The sequence below is a fragment of the Eublepharis macularius genome, chromosome 4 (assembly GCF_028583425.1).
Source record: "Eublepharis macularius isolate TG4126 chromosome 4, MPM_Emac_v1.0, whole genome shotgun sequence".
Taxonomy (NCBI): Eukaryota; Metazoa; Chordata; class Lepidosauria; order Squamata; family Eublepharidae; genus Eublepharis; species Eublepharis macularius.
Window position 1 is genome coordinate 157,834,065 of NC_072793.1, and position 18,439 is coordinate 157,852,503.

Genomic DNA, 18,439 nt, shown 5'->3' on the forward strand with positions numbered 1-18,439 from the left:
AAGAATCTGTCCTGATCATGTTTTCCCCCACATCTTGCTTGGTTTGATCCTCTGTTGGAAATTAGATCCTCTTATGGGTTTAGAAGAAGGAATTGTATGGGGATCTTTATTGACTTTTGTGCTTAAGTTCACACCATCTCTTTTGGAAATAATTTGGGGGGGGGGGAATCCTAAACAAGCATAGGATTCCAGCTAAGCTTTTCCATCTAGCCAGAGAAAAAGAAAACTGGTGCCAGCTTTTTCTCTTCTCCTGAGCATTGTCATTGATGTCTTTCTTTCTCTTTCAGGGAGGTTCACATGTTCTGGGTCTTCCCAAAAAATCATCGCCATTTTACTTCTAATCATTATTTTGCTCATTGTAATGGTATTATCCGGTGAGTTTTTTTTTGTTTCATTCTTGCTAAGTTCTAGGTCAGTCAGCATGATGTTGAGAACTTTTTGTCCCCTGTGGTTACACAGCAGTGTGGTTTCTAAGGCCCCACTTTCCAGTAGCATGTGAAAGCTGCTTCCCCATGGCTTCTCTCTGCACCACTTTAATCAACATTTGAATCAAGGAACAGTTTCTGTTTTGCCCATTAGCCAGGAAGGCGTATAACACCAGAGTAAGATTGGACTACATAACTAGCCTCACTAGGGTTGCTGGCTTTCAAACTGGCCCTCTCCTTGTCCCCTTAATATCTGCTGGATCTGCAGCAAATACCAGGTGATGTTATTCACTTCCATGCCATGAAAAGCTTCAGCTGCCTGTTTCAACACATTAAGCCTCTATTAAAGCCACAGGACACTCTTTTCTTAGCCTGTTGGCAAACCTCAGCCCCTCAATATGATTCCTTGCAGGATGGATTGATTTAAGGCACCAAGAAAAAATAAGGACTAATGATAGTTGGTTGTTGTGGGTTTTCCGGGCTGTATTGCCGTGGTCTTGGCATTGTAGTTCCTGACATTTCGCCAGCAGCTGTGGCTGGCATCTTCAGAGGTGTAGCACCAAAAGACAGAGATCTCTCACTGAGAGATCTCTGTCTTTTGGTGCTACACCTCTGAAGATGCCAGCCACAGCTGCTGGCGAAACGTCAGGAACTACAATGCCAAGACCACGGCAGTACAGCCCGGAAAACCCACAACAACCATCGTTCTCCGGCCGTGAAAGCCTTCGACAATACAACTAATGATAGTTATTTGACAGAGTGAAATCTTACCCACTGGTAGCTGATGCTTGTGTTAACTTGCCAACCTTTCTCTGCCCTAGTCCTGTTACCAAATAGGTCATTTAATTACTTGGTGGAATTTGCTTTAAAGGAGACAAGGGAGAGGGGGGTAACGGGGATTCTCCATCTAAGTTTACAGGGATTATTCCCTTAGAGAACTCTCAAATAAATCAGGCAAATATTCAACAGGATTTTTTTTTATTAATGAGAAATAAAAGAGCAAATGTACAGAAAACCACACACAGCAGACATACAAGGCTAACTAAGAAAATCAGGGAGAGGTTGGGAGAAAGCAATGTCAGGGAAGGTGATAATTACTAGTCCTGAAGAGAGAAGACCTTGGAGGCAGCAAAAGACCAGCATTTCACCAACGTTTTTAAGGTGTAAATTATTATAAATATTTTTATTTGATGTAATCCACTCTGGGCCTGCTTGTTCAAGGAGGGCAGGATAAAAATGGAAAGAAACAGATGAATTTGGAGGTGTATGAATGGGTCCAAGACACACACACATGCTGGTGGCTAAGGAGCCCAGATATAGGGTGAAATGCTTCCTGGGGCAAGCTGATGTCTTTACCGCCCAAATAATAACTTGATGGCTGTCTCCAGAGGTGGACAAGAGGGTTGGGAAAGACCCAATGAATCTACTGGAGATGGACTAAAGCTTTGAATAGTGCTTGATGACCCTTCAAGTACTGGATGGGACAAGCTATCAGGGTTGATGAATAGCTTGGGTGTAGTTGATTAGGATGAATGGGAGAGGGGAAGTATGATCGGGTGCTGATATGATGAGTCGGGAGCTTCCTGGGAGCCTCATTGTCCTAAATGATACATCTCTCTCTAGGGCAAGGAAGGGGCTGTTGGTCAGACATCTTCTCTGACACACCTACTGGTAGTTTTCCAGGCTCCTGCCTGGTTGGCATCCATTGTGCCTTGGGCCAGGCAGTGCCTTGGGTTTATACTATATGAGGAAGGGGGAGTTATGATTTAATATCTATAAAATGCCCTCAGTGGAGGGGTTTGACTGTTAACAGACCTGGTGTCTAGCCAGTTGGGATGGGGAGAATTGCAGTTGGAGAGCAGCTAGTAGGTAAAGGAAGGGTTAATCACCACCACCACCCCTACACGTTTGCATGGGGATATGTTTGTACCTGATCACTGCTTTTTCCTCAGTCTGCATCCGCACTGCAGGTTAGAGGAAGGCCATTGTGACTTCAGCAAGTGCTTGCTGGTCACATCACGGGAGTTGCTGTGTGGGTGCTGTGACTAGAGATGGGCATGAACAGGAAAAAAATGAACATGGTGTTTGTTGCCATCCACGAATAGGATCTCATGAACATTTACGAACATGACCTGTTCATGAACATGTTCATAGTTGGATGTTCGTGGGGGGCAGCAGGCTGTCCTCCAGCTGTTCTCCAAGCTTGGTCAAAATCCCTACTGCACCACCTGGCAGCAACCCTGTAACTTGAAGGGGTAGATCCCTACCACACCACTCCCAGAAACCCTACCTGAGCAGACAGCAGGAAAGGTACCAATAATAAATAATAGCCTGGCCCCAGAGCCTGGCAGCAGCCCTGGAACCTGAAGGGGTAGATCCCTATCCCACCACACACCGAGAGAAATTCAAGCTCCAATGCATTCTCCCTGTCTCGCTTTCAAAATGACAACAGCAGCTGTTTCTCCCTCTCCACTGTCTGCAAAGAATGAAAGCCAGAGCTGGGAGGGAGCGCCCCCCCCCCCCCCGGTCTTTGCTGCCTTGTAACAAATTTGGAGCTCAACACTTGGAAGGAAGACCTGCTTATCAAGCTAAATTGGGCTTAGATTGGGGTTTCCAGGGCAACAGCAGGAGTTCAGACAGAGTTCAGATAATCGCTGCCTATGTTGCCAAGGGAATTGATCGCAGGTGCCAGACTGTCAGGCTTGATGAACAGCTGACCACTTTTTCATTTAGAATGGGACCTCACTAACAGCTTGTTTGCGAACAGCAGATTGGGCTGTTCGTGGCCTTTTTTTTTTGCTCATATTGCTGTTCATGCCCATCTCTAGCTGTGACTCACGAAAGCTCACATTGAAATAAATGTTACTTCTGGGCTTTTATTTTGCTACAACAGAGTGATACACTTTTGCAATCGCTGCCTTGTGCTCAAGCATTGTCCTTCACCCAATTTAGTGCTAAATTACCCCAAACTAGGAAGGCTCTGCAGGCTGAGGCTGCTCTGTTATATTGTCTGTGGCATAGAAACCCAAAAATGTCAAACCTCTTAAGCAGGGTCATAGTTATAGAAAAAAAGCGAGTCCAGTAGCACCTAAAAGACTAACAACTGTGGTAGGAGATGAGCTTTTATGAGTCTTCGTATCCCATATACTCATATCTGAAGAAGTGAGCTGTGCCTCATGAAAGCTCCTACCCTACCACAAATTTTGTTAGTCTTATAGGTGCTACTAGACTTTTGCTTTTTCTACTGCTACAGATAGACTAACATGGCTGCCCATCTTGATCTGTCCTCATAGTTATTGTTGGGATTTTTACAAGTGTCATTCTCTTCAGTCATGAAAGAGTTAATTTGTTTGTGTTTAGTTAGAGACAACTAGTTTGCATAAGACCAGTTAGATGACAAGTTGTTCTTCCCGCCAGGGTAAAAGGAGAGTTGCATGCTTAATGAACAGATCTAGGATTGATTATTGGCTGACCAGGTTTACTGGGGGGCAATTGACATTCTTTCCTTTACTCAGAATGCCATTGCTCTCCAGTTAGTTAGACCGGTCTCTCCAGGATGTAAGGATGTAGGAGCTAAGTTAGCCCTTCTTTATTTTATCTCCAATATATCCTTTATTATTTTTCCTTATGTGTAGTAAACATTTATTTTAGAAGCTGAACACAAATGTGTCTGTGATTCTTTATCTGCTGTGCAAATTTTCTGCTCTGCAACAATACTTCTACAACAGTTATGTGTAGCACTGGCATGCCAAAGCTCCATATGACCTAAGTAGGCATTATAGTGGCCTTCTTACCTTGTGTATGCTGAAGACGTGTTTTTCTTTTGTAGTACTGTCTTTATTCCTGTTCAAAATTATGAAGATCTAATCTGTTAATATTCATGAGATTAAGATGTTGTTTCCTTTGCTGATGTTGTCTCCTTTGTTTCAGTTGTAGTGACACTGAAATCATGCCCATCGTGCCCATCTTGCTCTGAAGGCTGGATTGGGTGGGAAGGAAAGTGTTACTATTTCTCTGATAGTGAAGCAAACTGGAGTTCCAGCAAAAGCCGTTGCAATTCGCATGGTGCCTCCTTGGTCGAACTTAACACTGTGAAGGAATTGGTGAGAGAACCATTCACATTATATGAATGCATATGATTGTGTATGTCATTTTTTGTAACAACGCAATAAGATCCTGTATTGTTCATAAGTTAAAAAAACAAAAAAACCCTGCCCTTATGTGGGTGCCACTGAGCCCGGTCTCCATTTCTCCAGCTCCCTAAACAAGCAGAATATCTGACTGCAAAATACCTAGATAGAAGATGAATCAGGACAGGATAGAACTGATATTTATTATTGAAGTCTGTGGCATGGAGAACATGGTTTAGCCTTCTCAGATTTGTGACCTTCATCTCCTTGTGCATTCTCAAGGGATTTGTTTTTACCATTATGAGGGTATATCTGGTATATCTGAACAGATCACTGAAAATCAGTGACACATGTTTACCATCTTTGTGAGAAGAAAATAGTCTCTTCTTCACAGAGCAGCCTAGAAAGAGAACATTAAATGTGATCAATGGGGACTGTGAGTACTTCTTAAAGAAATTGGATATTTATAGCCCATTTTATCCACAGAGGGTCAGGGTGATAACTTCTAAAATAAAAATTATTGCTTTAAGTGAATTAGAATAGTTTTAGAAGATGACATCTGCATTTGTTTTTTTTAATTAAAGGATTTTGTGAAGCGATATAAGGACCGTACTGATTATTGGATTGGCCTTCGGAGGGAGAAAAAAGGACAGCCTTGGAAGCAGCAAAATGGTTCCCTCTTTAATGATCTGTAAGTGATACTTGTCCCCTTTAATTCAGCATTCAGATGGTGTTTGGGTAGGAACCTGCTTAGAAATTATAGTTTAAAAATCCCCCCTCCCCTTAAAAATGTCTTCAGGGAAATGTTTTTGTTTTACTTGGTGAATTTTTGCTGCACTTGTTTCAGTTAATAACAACTGAGCAGGCTTACCAAGGCCCACTACCAGCATGTACTTCCTGCTACTTCTGAGAGCCAAAGTAGAAGTGACAAATTACACTTGAATGGCATGTGAACAGACTCAGGGCCAAGCTACAAGTGACAAATGACACTTGAATGGCAAGTGTATTTCTCCCTGTTCACTTGCCCTTCACTCAATCCACTTGCCAGGGAAGTGCCTTTCGTCATGTGTAGCTTGGCCCTCACATGTACTCCTCTCCATATTCACTTGCACGCCACTTGATCACCACTTGTGCTCCACTTGATTGAGTGGAGTGCAAGTGAACCAGGAGGAATACAGGTTAGTCTGTTCACTTGCCATTCAAGTGTAATTTGTCATTTCTAGCTTGGCTAGCTGGCATGGAAAAAATAGCAAGATACATGGTAGAACACCAGCATGCTGATGTTACACCCCATGCTCCAGGAAGCGGCATCAATGTGTCTGTCACCAAGGGATGCTGGGGATGTACTGACATCTCTGCCAGGCACATGGGGATTGGCGCCAGTGTGTTGCCAGTGAAGCAGTAAGTTTGCTGGCAAGCCCCCTCCAGTTGCCTAGGCAACTGTACAACCAATCACAAATGTCTAATAATGGTTTTTTTACAGCAGCAAGGAAAACTACCAATGTTTAGGTTTCTTGTATCCATCCAAATTTTGCAGACCAACACAACTACCCACTGAAATTGTCCATTTCTGTAATCAAAACATGCAGGCAATTCTGGTGACTACCTAATAGTACAATCCTAACTGGAGTTAACTCAAGTCTAAGACCACTGATTTCAATAGGCTTATGCTAGAATACTTCTGCATAGGATTGCTCTGCAGAAGCATTTTCAGTTTTTATTTGTTGCTGTCCCTTTATGAATTGACTGGATCCTTGCTAGGTTAGGCTTTCAGGTGGAGAATTAGTTGTAAGGTAATTAGGTCAGTTAAGTTTTTCTATGGTCCCTTCAGGGGCTTTTGCCTTTCATTTTCTGAAGGGCGTTTACAAGTGGTTGTGCCTATTTTTAGCCACAAATTCAATTTTTCTGTTGTTTGCTTTAGGCCCCAATATATGGATGGCCATTCAGCACTAGGCCTTCTGTCTCTTCATCAATTATGCAGCTAAAGGCATTTCTGCAGGCACAACTTGCCAGATCTTTGCAATATTGTGGCATAGCCAGGCTAACTGTATCTGTGGAAATCCTCTCATCCCACCTCTTTAAAGGTGAAAAACCCCTCTGTATTAAAATATTTAGCACCAGTGTCTTAATAGGGGGTCTGCAAGAATGGCTTTCTGTGGGATTCCTCCAGCCTTACCACCTCCTAGCCTGTGGTATGGACAGAGAAGAGATGTAGACTTGTTATGGGGAGGTAGCCAAGACGTGGTTTCAACAGCTTTATGGGATAATTGTATAGCACTCTAGAGGAATAATTTATATTGCTTGGAAAGAGCTTCATGCACATAAGAAAAAGAGCTGTGATTATAGACCAATGCATACACAAAAAATTAATGGCCATTGCTCAATGCAATAATTCTATGCTACTTTTCACATACATTCCACAACTTAATATGGTGTGGACTCCGCCCCCTCCCCCCTGCAATATGATGTAATTCATTAGCTATTGGCTGTTTAGATGCCTGGCACAATATGCCTCTATTGTCTTCCGGTTGCAGGTTCAAAATTGGATCTGATGGTGCTTGTGCATATCTAAATGACAAAGAAGCCAGCTCAACATGGTGTTCTACTCACCGAAACTGGATATGTAGTAAATCTCTTCATGTTCCTTGAAGAGGAAAGAAAACTTGCAGTTCTCCTAGCACAGAAGCATCAACTTTAACAGACAGTACAGTAGTACAGTAGTAGCCCCTGTATCTACCCAGGGAATACAATTACAGGACCCAATGCTACCGCCGCCAAGGGAGCTGCTTCCATCAAGGGCTGGGCTTTCCATCTGCCTGGCCCCGCCCCTTGCTGCTCCAGCCTACAAAGGTTGTTGTAGCCTGCACTGCTGCCGCTGCCAAGGGAGCTGCTTCCATCAAGGGCTGGGCTTTCCATCTGCCCAGCCCCGCCCCTTGTTGCTCCAGCCTATAAGACTGCTGCTAGGGGACTGCTCGCCTTGTTACTGTTTATTGTTTTTATACTATGTGTGTTAGTTATTGTAGTCTATGTTGTTAATTTGGTAGGGTATTGGGGTTTTGTGTATGTTTGATAGCTTTGTCTGTGATAGTTGGTGGGCTGTTGATTTTGTGAGGGTGGTGGGTTAGCACTATGATCATTGGTGAGGAGGCTGGCTTGGGGTCAGGGATCCCAGTGCTCCAGGGATGCGGGAGGTATGGTGGTGGGAGCAGGTTATGGAAGGGAAGGGCACTGAGACATGGTAGGGCTTGGTGCCGTTCCAATCTGCGTCCCATCCCAAGATATACCTGTTGTGGGGCTAGGATATTAAACCACTCTCCGACACTGGCGCTGTGCAATGCCAGGTCCATAAATAATAAGACCAAAACGCTGCAAGATTATCTTGCAGCATTGAATGTGGACCTGGCTTGCGTGACCGAGACATGGGTGAGGGAGGGCGAGACGGTCGCTTTGAAAGAACTAGCCCCCCCCCCAGGTTATATGGTCCTCCACCAGTCCCGGACAAGTGGTCGGGGGGGGGGGGGGGAGGCATGGCTTTGCTCATTCGGGAGTCTTTCTCCTTCAGACTACTCCCCACCCCAAAAATTACTGGCATTGATTGTGTGGGCCTAGCGTTTGACGCCAAGGAGAGGCTGGCAATATGCGTGGTGTACCGACCGCCTACTGCACCTGCATCTTCCCTGTCTGGTCTCTTGGAGGCGGTGGCCAGCTGGGCCTTGGAATTCCCGAAACTTTTGGTTCTCGGGGGATTTCAACGTCCATGCTGACGACGGCTTTAGCCGAAATGAGAATCTCTATCGGCTAAGCCAAAAGCCGAAACGGCTTTGGCTTTCGGCTTATTTTCGGCTTTTGGGATTTGGCTTTTTTCAGTGGGAAAATGCCTCCGCGTCTTTCCGGACGCCTGGGGGAGGCATTTTCCCACCAAATCAAGCCAAAATTGGTGGGGACCTTCCTCTAACCCCTCTCTAACAACCCCCCCCCCCCAAGTTTCAGATGGAACCAGGTCCCCCTATCCTCATCTTCTTCATTATTTCCTATGGGGGAAAAATGAAGAGGCAGGCTTTGTTTGCCTCTCTGGGGCCCTTCTTCCACGCTTCCTCCCACCCCCCACCAAGGCTCAGCCTGCTCCCCCTTGGGGGGGTATTTCATGGCTTCCCTAAGTAGGTGGTGCTCTTATCTCCTCTACCACTGACAGCTGGGGGAGGCTTCCTTTGCCAGGGGTGGCATTTTGCATTCAAAATGCCCCCAACCCTCTGGGGCCCTTCTCCCACCCTTCCTCCCACCCCCCACCAAGGCTCAGCCTGCTCTCCCTTGGGGGGCCATTTCATGGCCTCCCCAAGTAGGTGGTGCTCTTATCTCTTCTACCACTGACAGCTGGGGATGCTTCCTTTGCCAAGGGTGGCATTTTGCATGCCCTTCTCCCACCCTTCCTCCCACCCCCCACCAAGGCTCAGCCTGCTCCCCCTTGGGGGGGGGCATTTCATGGCCTCCCCAAGTAGGTGCTCTCAGCCCCCAAAGTCCACCCCCTACTGCCCCAGACAAACCCAATTCCCCCCCATTTGCCAAACACAGACCCAAATCCCCACATTAGCCCCTCACAGACCCAAATCCACCCCCAGCTGCCCCACACCCACCATAACCCCAGGGACAGGCTGGCCAGCCCTCCCCCTTTGAGAACTCCTAAACTCTTTCCCAGGGCAATTCCGCACAGTCCAGGGGTGCCACAATGGTGGGCACACTCCTGAGTGCCAACTTATCCCTGGGAAAGAGCACCTGACACACAACCACCCCCTGACACCCCCCCCCCCACCTACAGAGAAGGCTGCCTAGCCTGCCCCATTGTTCCCAATGATGGGAACCAACCTCGCATCAAAGAAGGGAACACAGACACACAATGATTCAAGTTAGAAAAAAACTTTATTTTGTCACTTTCAAAGTACAATATAACATATCACAATAACTGTCGCCCACACAAAAGAACAACAGAATTAACTACACATCAGAGAATCCTAAAAAAAAAATTAAAGTTAGAAAAAACTTAATTTTGTCACTTTCAAAGTGCAATATGGGTCAACAAATCACAACATACACAATAACTGTCGCCCACACAAAAGAACAACAGAATTAACTACACATCAGAGAATCTGTAAAAAAAATTTTTTTTAAAGGACAAACTCTAAATTTTAGAACATATTCAGGTAACATAGCAGGAGGGCACAACAGGGCATGGAAAAAGAAGCCCACTAGACAAGATTATCATGACTACCAGCTTCATTCACACAACTCTCCCTCCACACAGTTTGATTGCATTTTCTTACTGTCAGCTTCCCTTCCCTCCTTTGCAAGAGGGGTGGGGGGTGACAGAAGGAGTGAGTGATTCACTCCTTCTTCCCCTCTCCCCTCTTCTTAGAGCCTGCAGGAAGCCTTAGCTTCCAGCAGGATTTTGCTAGGCGCTTGCTAAGGCAAACGCCTAGCAAAAAGAAAATGGCGATTCTCAAATGCCGAAAGAAAGCCGAAAAAGCCGAAACATTTCAGCTTTCTTTCTTTCGGATACCCGAAATGTTTCGGCTGCCCCCGGGAATCTTTCGGGATTCGGAATGCCGAATCGCACACCCCTAGTCACACGCTGGATTTGATTTTTGGGGCAGGGATAATGGTGGTCCTGGATGCCTATGATGCAGTGCCATGGTGAGATCACTTTGTTCTGAAGGGTCGTCTGAGCATGCCGCTCCTTTCCCGGGTGGGCGGTGAGCGGATTTACGCTCGCCCGAGGAGGCTTATGAATCCAATTGGTTTCCAGGTGGCTCTGCAGGATCCGATGCCCCCTGGCAGTACGTTAGATGAGCTGGTGGATGATTGGCATGACCGTCTTTCCGAAGCCATCGACGCTATTGCCCCCTGCCGTCCTCTCCGAGCCCGCAAACAGGTAGCTCCTTGGTTTACCTAGGAGCTTCGCCAGATGAAGCGGTCTCTGAGACGACTAGAGCAAGTGTGGAGGCGGGGGCGCAACGAAGAGGCAAGAACATCTTATAGGACGTTTATGAAAGCCTATGAGGTGGCAGTGAAAGCAGCAAAGAGGGATTTCTTTGCTGCTTCCATTGCGTCCGCTAGCTCATGCCCGGCTCAATCATTTCAAACAGTTCGGTCCTTGGTCTCCCTCACTCAGGGAGACCATCAAATTCTTAATTCAACTATTGGCTGCGAGGCTTTTGCAAGCTATTTTGCGGGTAAAATCTTGTCCCTTCGCCGTGGCCTGCCACCCACTGTTGATACAGTAAGGGAACTGGAGACCCCTTGGCCATCTTCTGGGTCCGTATTAGACCATTTCAGGCTGCTCTCTCAGGACGATGTTGACAGGATCCTGCAGGGGATGAGGCCAAGCACCTGTCCTCTGGACCCCTGCCCATCCTGGCTGGTGAAGGCCAGCTCAGAGGGGCTACAGGACCATTTGGAGGCCATTGTTAACATCTCCCTGAGCTCTGGGGTTTTTCCAGGAGTATTAAAGGAGGCAGTAGTGCGGCCCCTCCTGAAAAAAACATCTTTGGACCCCACCAACCCGACCAGTTACCACCCAGTGTCGAACCTCCCATTCCTGGGCAAGGTGATTGAGCGGGCGGTGGCGGTACAACTGCAGGAATTCCTGAATGATGCTCTAGTCCTGGACCCATTCCAGTCTGGCTTCCGTCCTGGCCATGGGACGGAGACAGCCTTGGTGGCCCTCACAGACGACCTTCGCAGGCATCTGGATCGAGGTGGGTCAGCGCTGCTTGTGTTACTTGATCTCACAGCAGCGTTTGACACAGTTGACTATGATTTGTTGGCCAGCTGCCTTGCCGACTTGGGGATTAGGGGGACAGTCTTACATTGGCTGGTCTCCTTTCTCCAGGATCGGGGACAGAGGGTGGCGCTCGGGGGAGATCTATCGCCCCGTCACCCTTTGGTGTGCAGGGTTCCCCAAGGGGCGATACTCTCCCCAATGTTATTTAACATCTATATGCGCCCCCTCGCCCAGTTGGTGCGGAGGTTCAGGTTGGGTTGTCATCAATACGCGGATGACACCCAACTTTTTCTGTTGATGGACGGCCGGCCAGACACGGCCCCAGACAATCTGGCCAGAGCTTTGGAGGCTGTGACGGCATGGTTGAAACAGAGCAGGCTGAAATTTAACCCAGTGAAGACAGAGGTCCTGCAGCTGGGACGGGGGCTGCCAGATGTTGGGATCCAGCTCCCTGCCCTGGATGGGTCCTGACTGGTATATCTTACCAGTCACACATCACACCTGTTCTGCGCCAGCTGCACTGGCTTCTGGTTGAATTCCAAATCAGGTTCAAAGTGTTGATTCTTACCTTTAAAGCCCTGAGTGGGTTGGGACCGGCATATCTTCGGGACCGCCTCTCCCTGTACGTTCCCCGGAGATCGCTCCGATCAGCGAATAAACATTTACTTGTGGTCCCCGGCCCTAAGGAAGCCCGCCTCGCTTCAACCAGGGCCAGGGCCTTTTCAGTCCTGGCCCCAGCCTAGTGGAACGCTCTGTCAATGGAAACCCGGGCCCAGCGGGACATATTATCTTTCCGCCAGGCCTGTAAGACAGAGCTGTTCCGCCAGGCGTTTGGTGATTGAAGGAGGCGGTGCCATGTCGGCCTCCCACCTTTGGGGTGGGGAAGGTTCTCCCCACCACTGCACCTTGTTAATTTGTTTTATTATTTGTATATTTTTAGTTTTTGTTTTTATCGATTTTAACTGTTCACCACCCAGAGCCCCTGGGGATGGGCGGTATATAAATTGAATAAATAAATAAATAAATGGCATCAGCTACACTGTCTCTGGCCCTATATCTAACCAGGGAATACAATTACTGTACTGTACTGTACAGTACAGTACAGTACAGTACAGTACAGTACAGTACAGTAGTACAGTAGTAGCCCCTATAACTACCGAGGGAATATAATTACAGGACCCAATGGCATCAACTGCACTGTCTCTGGCTCTTACAGCTGCTCATCCTCCAATCTGATACATGCCGTCATGTGCCAACAATGTCCTTCTGCTCTGTACATTGGACAAACCAGCCAACCTCTACACAAAAGAATAAATGGACACAAATCTGACATTAGAAATGGCAACGTCCAGAAACCAGTGGGAGAACACTTCAATTTACCAGGACATTCCATCAAAGACTTAAAGGTTGCTGTAGTTCAACAGAAACCTTTCAAAAACAAAGTCCAACGGGAAGCTGCTGAATTGGAATTCATATGTAAATTTGACTCTGTCAAGATGGGACTGAATAGGGACTATGAATGGTTATCTCATTATCACAGGTAACTGATTTCCTTTACATAGGCAGGGTCAGGGAGAGTCCAGTGGCACCTGACATGGGCTTTCGAGGACCACAGTTCTCTTTGTCAGATGCATCTGGCAGGGAGGGCTGTGGTTATCGAAGGCTTGTGCTGCAGTGGAATTGTATGGTGGTGGTGGTGGTGCTGGACTCTTTGATTTTGCTACTACAGACTAACACGGCAAACTCCTTTGAACCTTTACACAAACAAACTGATCCCCACATCAAAAGGAGCTGTTTGCCTCTCCATATCAAAGGAGTTGTTTACATCCCTCCTCTCCTCCTCCCCCCCTCTATATTTGACCAGTTTCTTTCTGCCCTCCATGCATCTGACAAAGAACTGTGATTCTCGAAAGCTTATGCTACAATAAAATTGGTTAGTCTTAAAGGTGCTACTGGACTCTTTTTGATTTTGCTACTACAGACTAACACGGCTAACTCCTCTGGATCTATGTACAGTAGTTGTAATTCCTCGTTAATATCCAGATTAGAGATGGGCACGAACCTCAAGATGAACTAAAGTTTGTCACAAACTGGGCTGGTTCGTGGAAGCCCATTTTCTCAAACTTCCACAAACTGGTCTGCCAGTTCATTTGGTTAATGTTAAACCCCAATACCTCTTTCTGTGCCACTGCTAAGCAGCAGGGAAAGGGGCATTTCTACCCCTGGATCAGCTGGTTGTTGGGGAATCTCCCCGACAAGCAGCTGATCCAAGCCTGCAGGGGTGAAATGCCCCTTTCCTGGCCCCAGTCTGGTGGAACTCTCTGTCTACTGAGACCAGGGCCTGGCAGGAGGTGTGTATCATTTTGCCAGGCCTGTAAGTCAGAGATGTTCTGCCAGGCATATGGTTGAGGTCAGGCTTGGCCTCCACTGGCTGAAAAATAAAGAAGACTAAAATCTGAATCCTTCCCTACAAAGGTTGTCCACCACCTTATTGTGTCAAGTTGTGTCTGATGCTATTTATTGCCGCCATCTGAATATATATCTGAACATACATTTTTATATGTGAATATATTATATTTTTATCAATCTATTCATGGTTTTAACTGTATAAATTAACTTTAATGTGTTTTAATATGCTGTAATCCACCCTTAGCCCTTTGTGGGGAGGGTGAAATGGAAATCCAAATAAAATAAATTTAAAACCCCAGAAGCCCTTAGCATCTGCCACACTTCTTGTGACGCTCTCATTGATAGACTTATGTGGCTGTGGCTGTCCATCCGTACCTCTCATTGCTTTTGCTGTAGAAGGGTCCATTTTCCTTTGTTCCTTTTCACTGAGTATTGCCTCTAAAAGCCTGCTCTGTTCAAACATGCTGTTGCAGAGTTAATTAATAGCATTAAACAGTCTTTGCACTTTTGATTTGTGCACTAAAGCATGTTATGTACTACTTGTGGTGGTTCTTCTGTGCTTTGTATTCCCAAAACAGTACCTTGTCAGCTTTCATTTATTATAACCAAACATTGAACAAGCTTTGAAAATCCATTTGTACCTCATGACATGAAAAAGGATGCAGATGGGCTATTTCATGCTAGAGGGAAGAAATGCAATTACCTGGGGGCCCTTTATTTGCACTGGATGCACCAGTGTGTGCAGAGGATGAGTGGGACTGAGGTGCTGGTCCTGTCTGTTGTTCATGACTTAGTGCCTCCCCTATGCCCATCCACAAGCACTCACCTGAACTATACACACAGCTCTCCATGTGCATGTGCCCACAGGCTCCTCCTCTTGATTAACAAGAGTGGAGCCTATTCAGACTTCAGCCTTAATCACCCTTTACACACACTGGGCTCATCCTCAAATATGGGACCTCTTTAATGTATGTTTCACTCAGGAGGACCCAGCTTGGGGCCAACTGTACAGCCTGCTTCTGGGACCATTCCAAGGTGCTGATTCTGATCTAGCAAGATCTGCATATGAGGGAAGGGTTAAGCATCCTTTGTTGTGTTTCCACTCAAAATGAATTTCCTATGGGTGCTTGCCTTTCTCAAATTGGGTCTTCATTACTGTTATGTTCATGGAATGTCCCATTTTGGTAGACTGCAATATACCATAGCCTAATATTCTTACATTTTGGGCTTTTTAGTATTGGGAAGCTGTGCATGACTCCCAAGTCTTCTGACATATCTTGCTGCTGTTAATACGTGGGAGGGGAATTTGAGTATAAAATGTATTGATTGTTAATATTTCCTAATCAGAGTGCTGAGAGAAACTTTTCAATCTATGCTTCTAAGACTTGGATCCAGGATCTCTTTTTAGTGAGCCAGTTTGGTGTAGTGGTTAAGAGCGCGGGACTCTAATCTGGAGAACTGGGTTTGATTCCCCACTCCTCCACTTGAAGCCAGCTGGGTGACCTTGGGCGAGTCACAGTTCTCTGGAGCTCTCTCGGCCCCACTCACCTCACAGGGTGATTGTTGACATACTTTGTAAACCTCTCTGAGTGGGTGTTAAGTCATCCTGAAGGGCGGTATATAAATCAAATGTTGTTGTTACTGTTATTGTTCTGCATGTCAGCTTTGTGTATCAGGTCAGTCAATTGAAATGAAGGAGCCTCCTCCATTATGGATATGTCTGTGATCTATGATAGCAGCAAACAAACCAATGTGCCTTTAGCTGCACTTTCCATCTAGAAAACACTTGAAAATCTCTAACTGGGATGAGAAGGGAACATTTGTTTATTTATTTATTGAGGCTAGAAGCAGACTCTAAAGATGTTAAAAGATTCATAGAATGTGATTTTTAATGAGGGGTTGGCTTAAGATTTATTGCTGTATAACTCCTCCACAACTGTATTGCTTCTATTTATATATTTACAAATAAAAATTGGTCTCTTGTCTTGCTACTTTTTTCAATGTATAAAAATGGTATTTAGTTTTTTAAGTTACTAAATCTTTTGTTCTTTTTTGTCTTGTAAAAATTGCCAGTTTATTAATATTATGTCCAGATTTTTCTTCACTCTTCTGTGACAGGTTCCTTTTATATCAAACATGCAACTCACTCCAACCAATCAAAAAAGGCCTGCCTAAAACACAGGGAAGGAGCAAACAGGATGGAGAAATCAAGTTCTAACGCAGTACAGCAAGAAGATTCAAGGAGCGACTTCCGGTTTGGGATTCATGGAGGTCTAACGCAGCTCCATTTGCGGAGCTGACCGGACTGCCGTTTTAAGCGGCCGGCGGGGTGAAAATAGCCCGCGGCCGACTGCTCTCAGGCGGAGAGCAGGCAAAGAACGCTCAAGACCCTAGGGTGAGTTAGATCTCGGACGAGGGGGGGCTCTACATAACGGGTCCCCTCCCGATCCTTGAGGTCCCACCTTGCGACGGGTCGGCTACAATCTCTGCGGCAGTTTTGGGGCCAATTCGGCTGGCATAAGACCTACATACCCAAGCTTCGATTGGGGGAAGAAGTGGAAAGGAGAACTTGAAATCGAAACAGCGATTACAACCCGAGGAAAGTGAAGGGAAGGTAAAGATCACTATCTTCCGATACGGGACAGATTGATAAAAACAGAGAGGAAAAAAAGTAGACTTTTAAACTGCAACAGACTAGCGAAAAGGAGGGGAAGCTTCGGCAGGAGTTGTATTAGAAAAGAGACTAAGTTTAAAGAAGTTATTAAGGAAATCGGATTATTGTTTTGAATACCTGTGGCTTTGGAGCTGTGAGAAAAAGACACCATCGCGAGACCTGCTGTGGGAAGACGGGAGACAGGAAGTGCGTAACAACAATAGAGCGGCTGGAGAGAAGCGGCCCTTGCTGGAGGGCAGGAAGAAGGGAATCGCCATCTTTGAGAGGGGAAGGGTCGCGGCTTCAGCGGAAAAGGAAGTAGGCCATATTGGATTATAAAATCATAGAGAGACCATAGAGAAAAGACGCCCGACATTTTGGACCCTTTAAAATTAATTTATGCAAGAAGACCGGGACATTTGAAATAAAAAAGGTACTAAATTTAACGCCACGGAGCTAAGGAAGAGAGCGGATTCGTGGGAGCGAGCCAAAGCAAGCCCCACGATGTCGAAGAAAGAGTGGCAATCGGCAATAGAAAACCTGGATAAAAAACTTTTGGAGGTGATTAAAGAATTTAAAGACATGAAATTGGAGCTGATCAAAGAGGTTAAACAGACAGTAAAATCGGAGCTGTCAGAAGTAAAATCGGAGCTGTCAGAAGTGAAGAAAGGTATGGAAACAATACAAAGTGAATTACAAGGGACGCAGCAGAGAGTTAAAACAGTAGAAGGAGCGATGGAGAACTTAGCAGATACGCAACAAACAGAGATGAGGTTGATGAGGGGAAGGATGGCGGTTGCGGAAAGTAGACATATGGAGAAGCAGCTCAGATTTCGCGGCCTGCCAGAAATGGAAGGAAAGACAGCGCAAGAGCAGATGACGGAGGTGTTAGCTGAATACCTGGGGAAGGAGGAGGAGGATGTTGTGGCTATCCTAGATGTGGCATATCGTGTGAACTCGAGAATTGCAACCCAGAGAAAAGTACCAAGAGACGTGATTGTACAATTTACAACAAGAAACATGAAAGAGAAGATTGTGACTAAACAGTTTCAAGATCCATTGGAGATCGATGGCAAGACAATCATTATAATGAAGGAACTACCCAGATCAGTGTTACTAGATCGGAAAAAATATAAAGCGCTAATCCAGATGCTGAAGGACATGAAAATCAGGTACAGATGGGAGCTCCCAGAGGGTTTGTCCTTCGAATTTGGAGGCGCCAAAAAGCGTATCAGATCTGAGCGGGAGATGGAGCGATTTATAAGGGACAATGAAAAAGACTTACCAACAAGATTATGAATATGGAGTGTAAAGTATTATCTTGGAATGTAAATGGACTAAATTCACCGAATAAGAGAAAAAATATTTTTCACTGGCTACTAAAACAAAAATGTGATATTGTTTGTTTGCAAGAGACTCATATTCGAAAACAGGATGTAAAATATCTAAAACTGGGAAAATTGGGCAAAGACTTTGTAGCGGCCTCAAGTAAGAAAAAAAGAGGAGTGGTGTTGTATGTAAAAGAGGAGCTACAACCAAAATTCATAATGAAAGATGTGGAAGCCAGATTTGTAGCAGTGGAATGTACTTGGAATTTAAAGAGAGTGTTGGTAGTCGGAATCTATGCACCCAACGGTGCAAAAGAGAGCTTCTTTGAGGATTTGAGGAAGTATTTAGATGATCTTTCATATGACCAGATAATTCTTGCTGGAGACTTCAATGGAGTGACAGATTTGGAACTGGATAAAAAGACTACAATGGCACAAAAGAAAAGAGGACTATTACCAAAGCTCTTTTTTGAGTTGATTCAACAAGAGACTCTTGAAGATGTATGGAGGAGAGAATATCCTAAAAGTAGACAGTTTACTTTTTATTCTGCAAGGCACTCCACATTATCAAGAATTGACATGATCTGGGCCTCAAAAGATTTGCCGTTATGGACTAAAGATGTAGAAATAATGCCGATGGTAGGCTCAGATCACAACCCAATTATGTGGAAGCTGGGGAAAAGGAGGAAAAGGAAAGCATGGAGAATAAATGAGGATTT

General features: G+C 45.5%; 1 protein-coding gene across 1 annotated transcript; it reads left to right on the plus strand.

The window, feature by feature from the left end:
* The first annotated feature begins 308 nt into the window (after positions 1-308).
* LOC129327045 (natural killer cells antigen CD94-like) lies at positions 309-13,544 on the plus strand. Its single transcript, XM_054975468.1, has 4 exons — positions 309-374; positions 4,356-4,528; positions 5,140-5,246; positions 12,547-13,544. Exons 1-4 carry the CDS (start codon positions 362-364, stop codon positions 12,872-12,874), a joined length of 621 nt encoding a protein of 206 aa, XP_054831443.1. The 5' UTR covers positions 309-361; the 3' UTR covers positions 12,875-13,544.
* The last annotated feature ends 4,895 nt before the right edge of the window (positions 13,545-18,439 follow it).

Bases quoted from the DNA above. Each gene is read 5' to 3' on its own strand.
- LOC129327045 (XM_054975468.1), top strand. The intron at 4,529-5,139 runs GTGAGAGAACCA...TTTTAATTAAAG, and splicing joins TTAACACTGTGAAGGAATTG to GATTTTGTGAAGCGATATAA. The intron at 5,247-12,546 runs GTAAGTGATACT...TGGCTCTTACAG, and splicing joins GGTTCCCTCTTTAATGATCT to CTGCTCATCCTCCAATCTGA.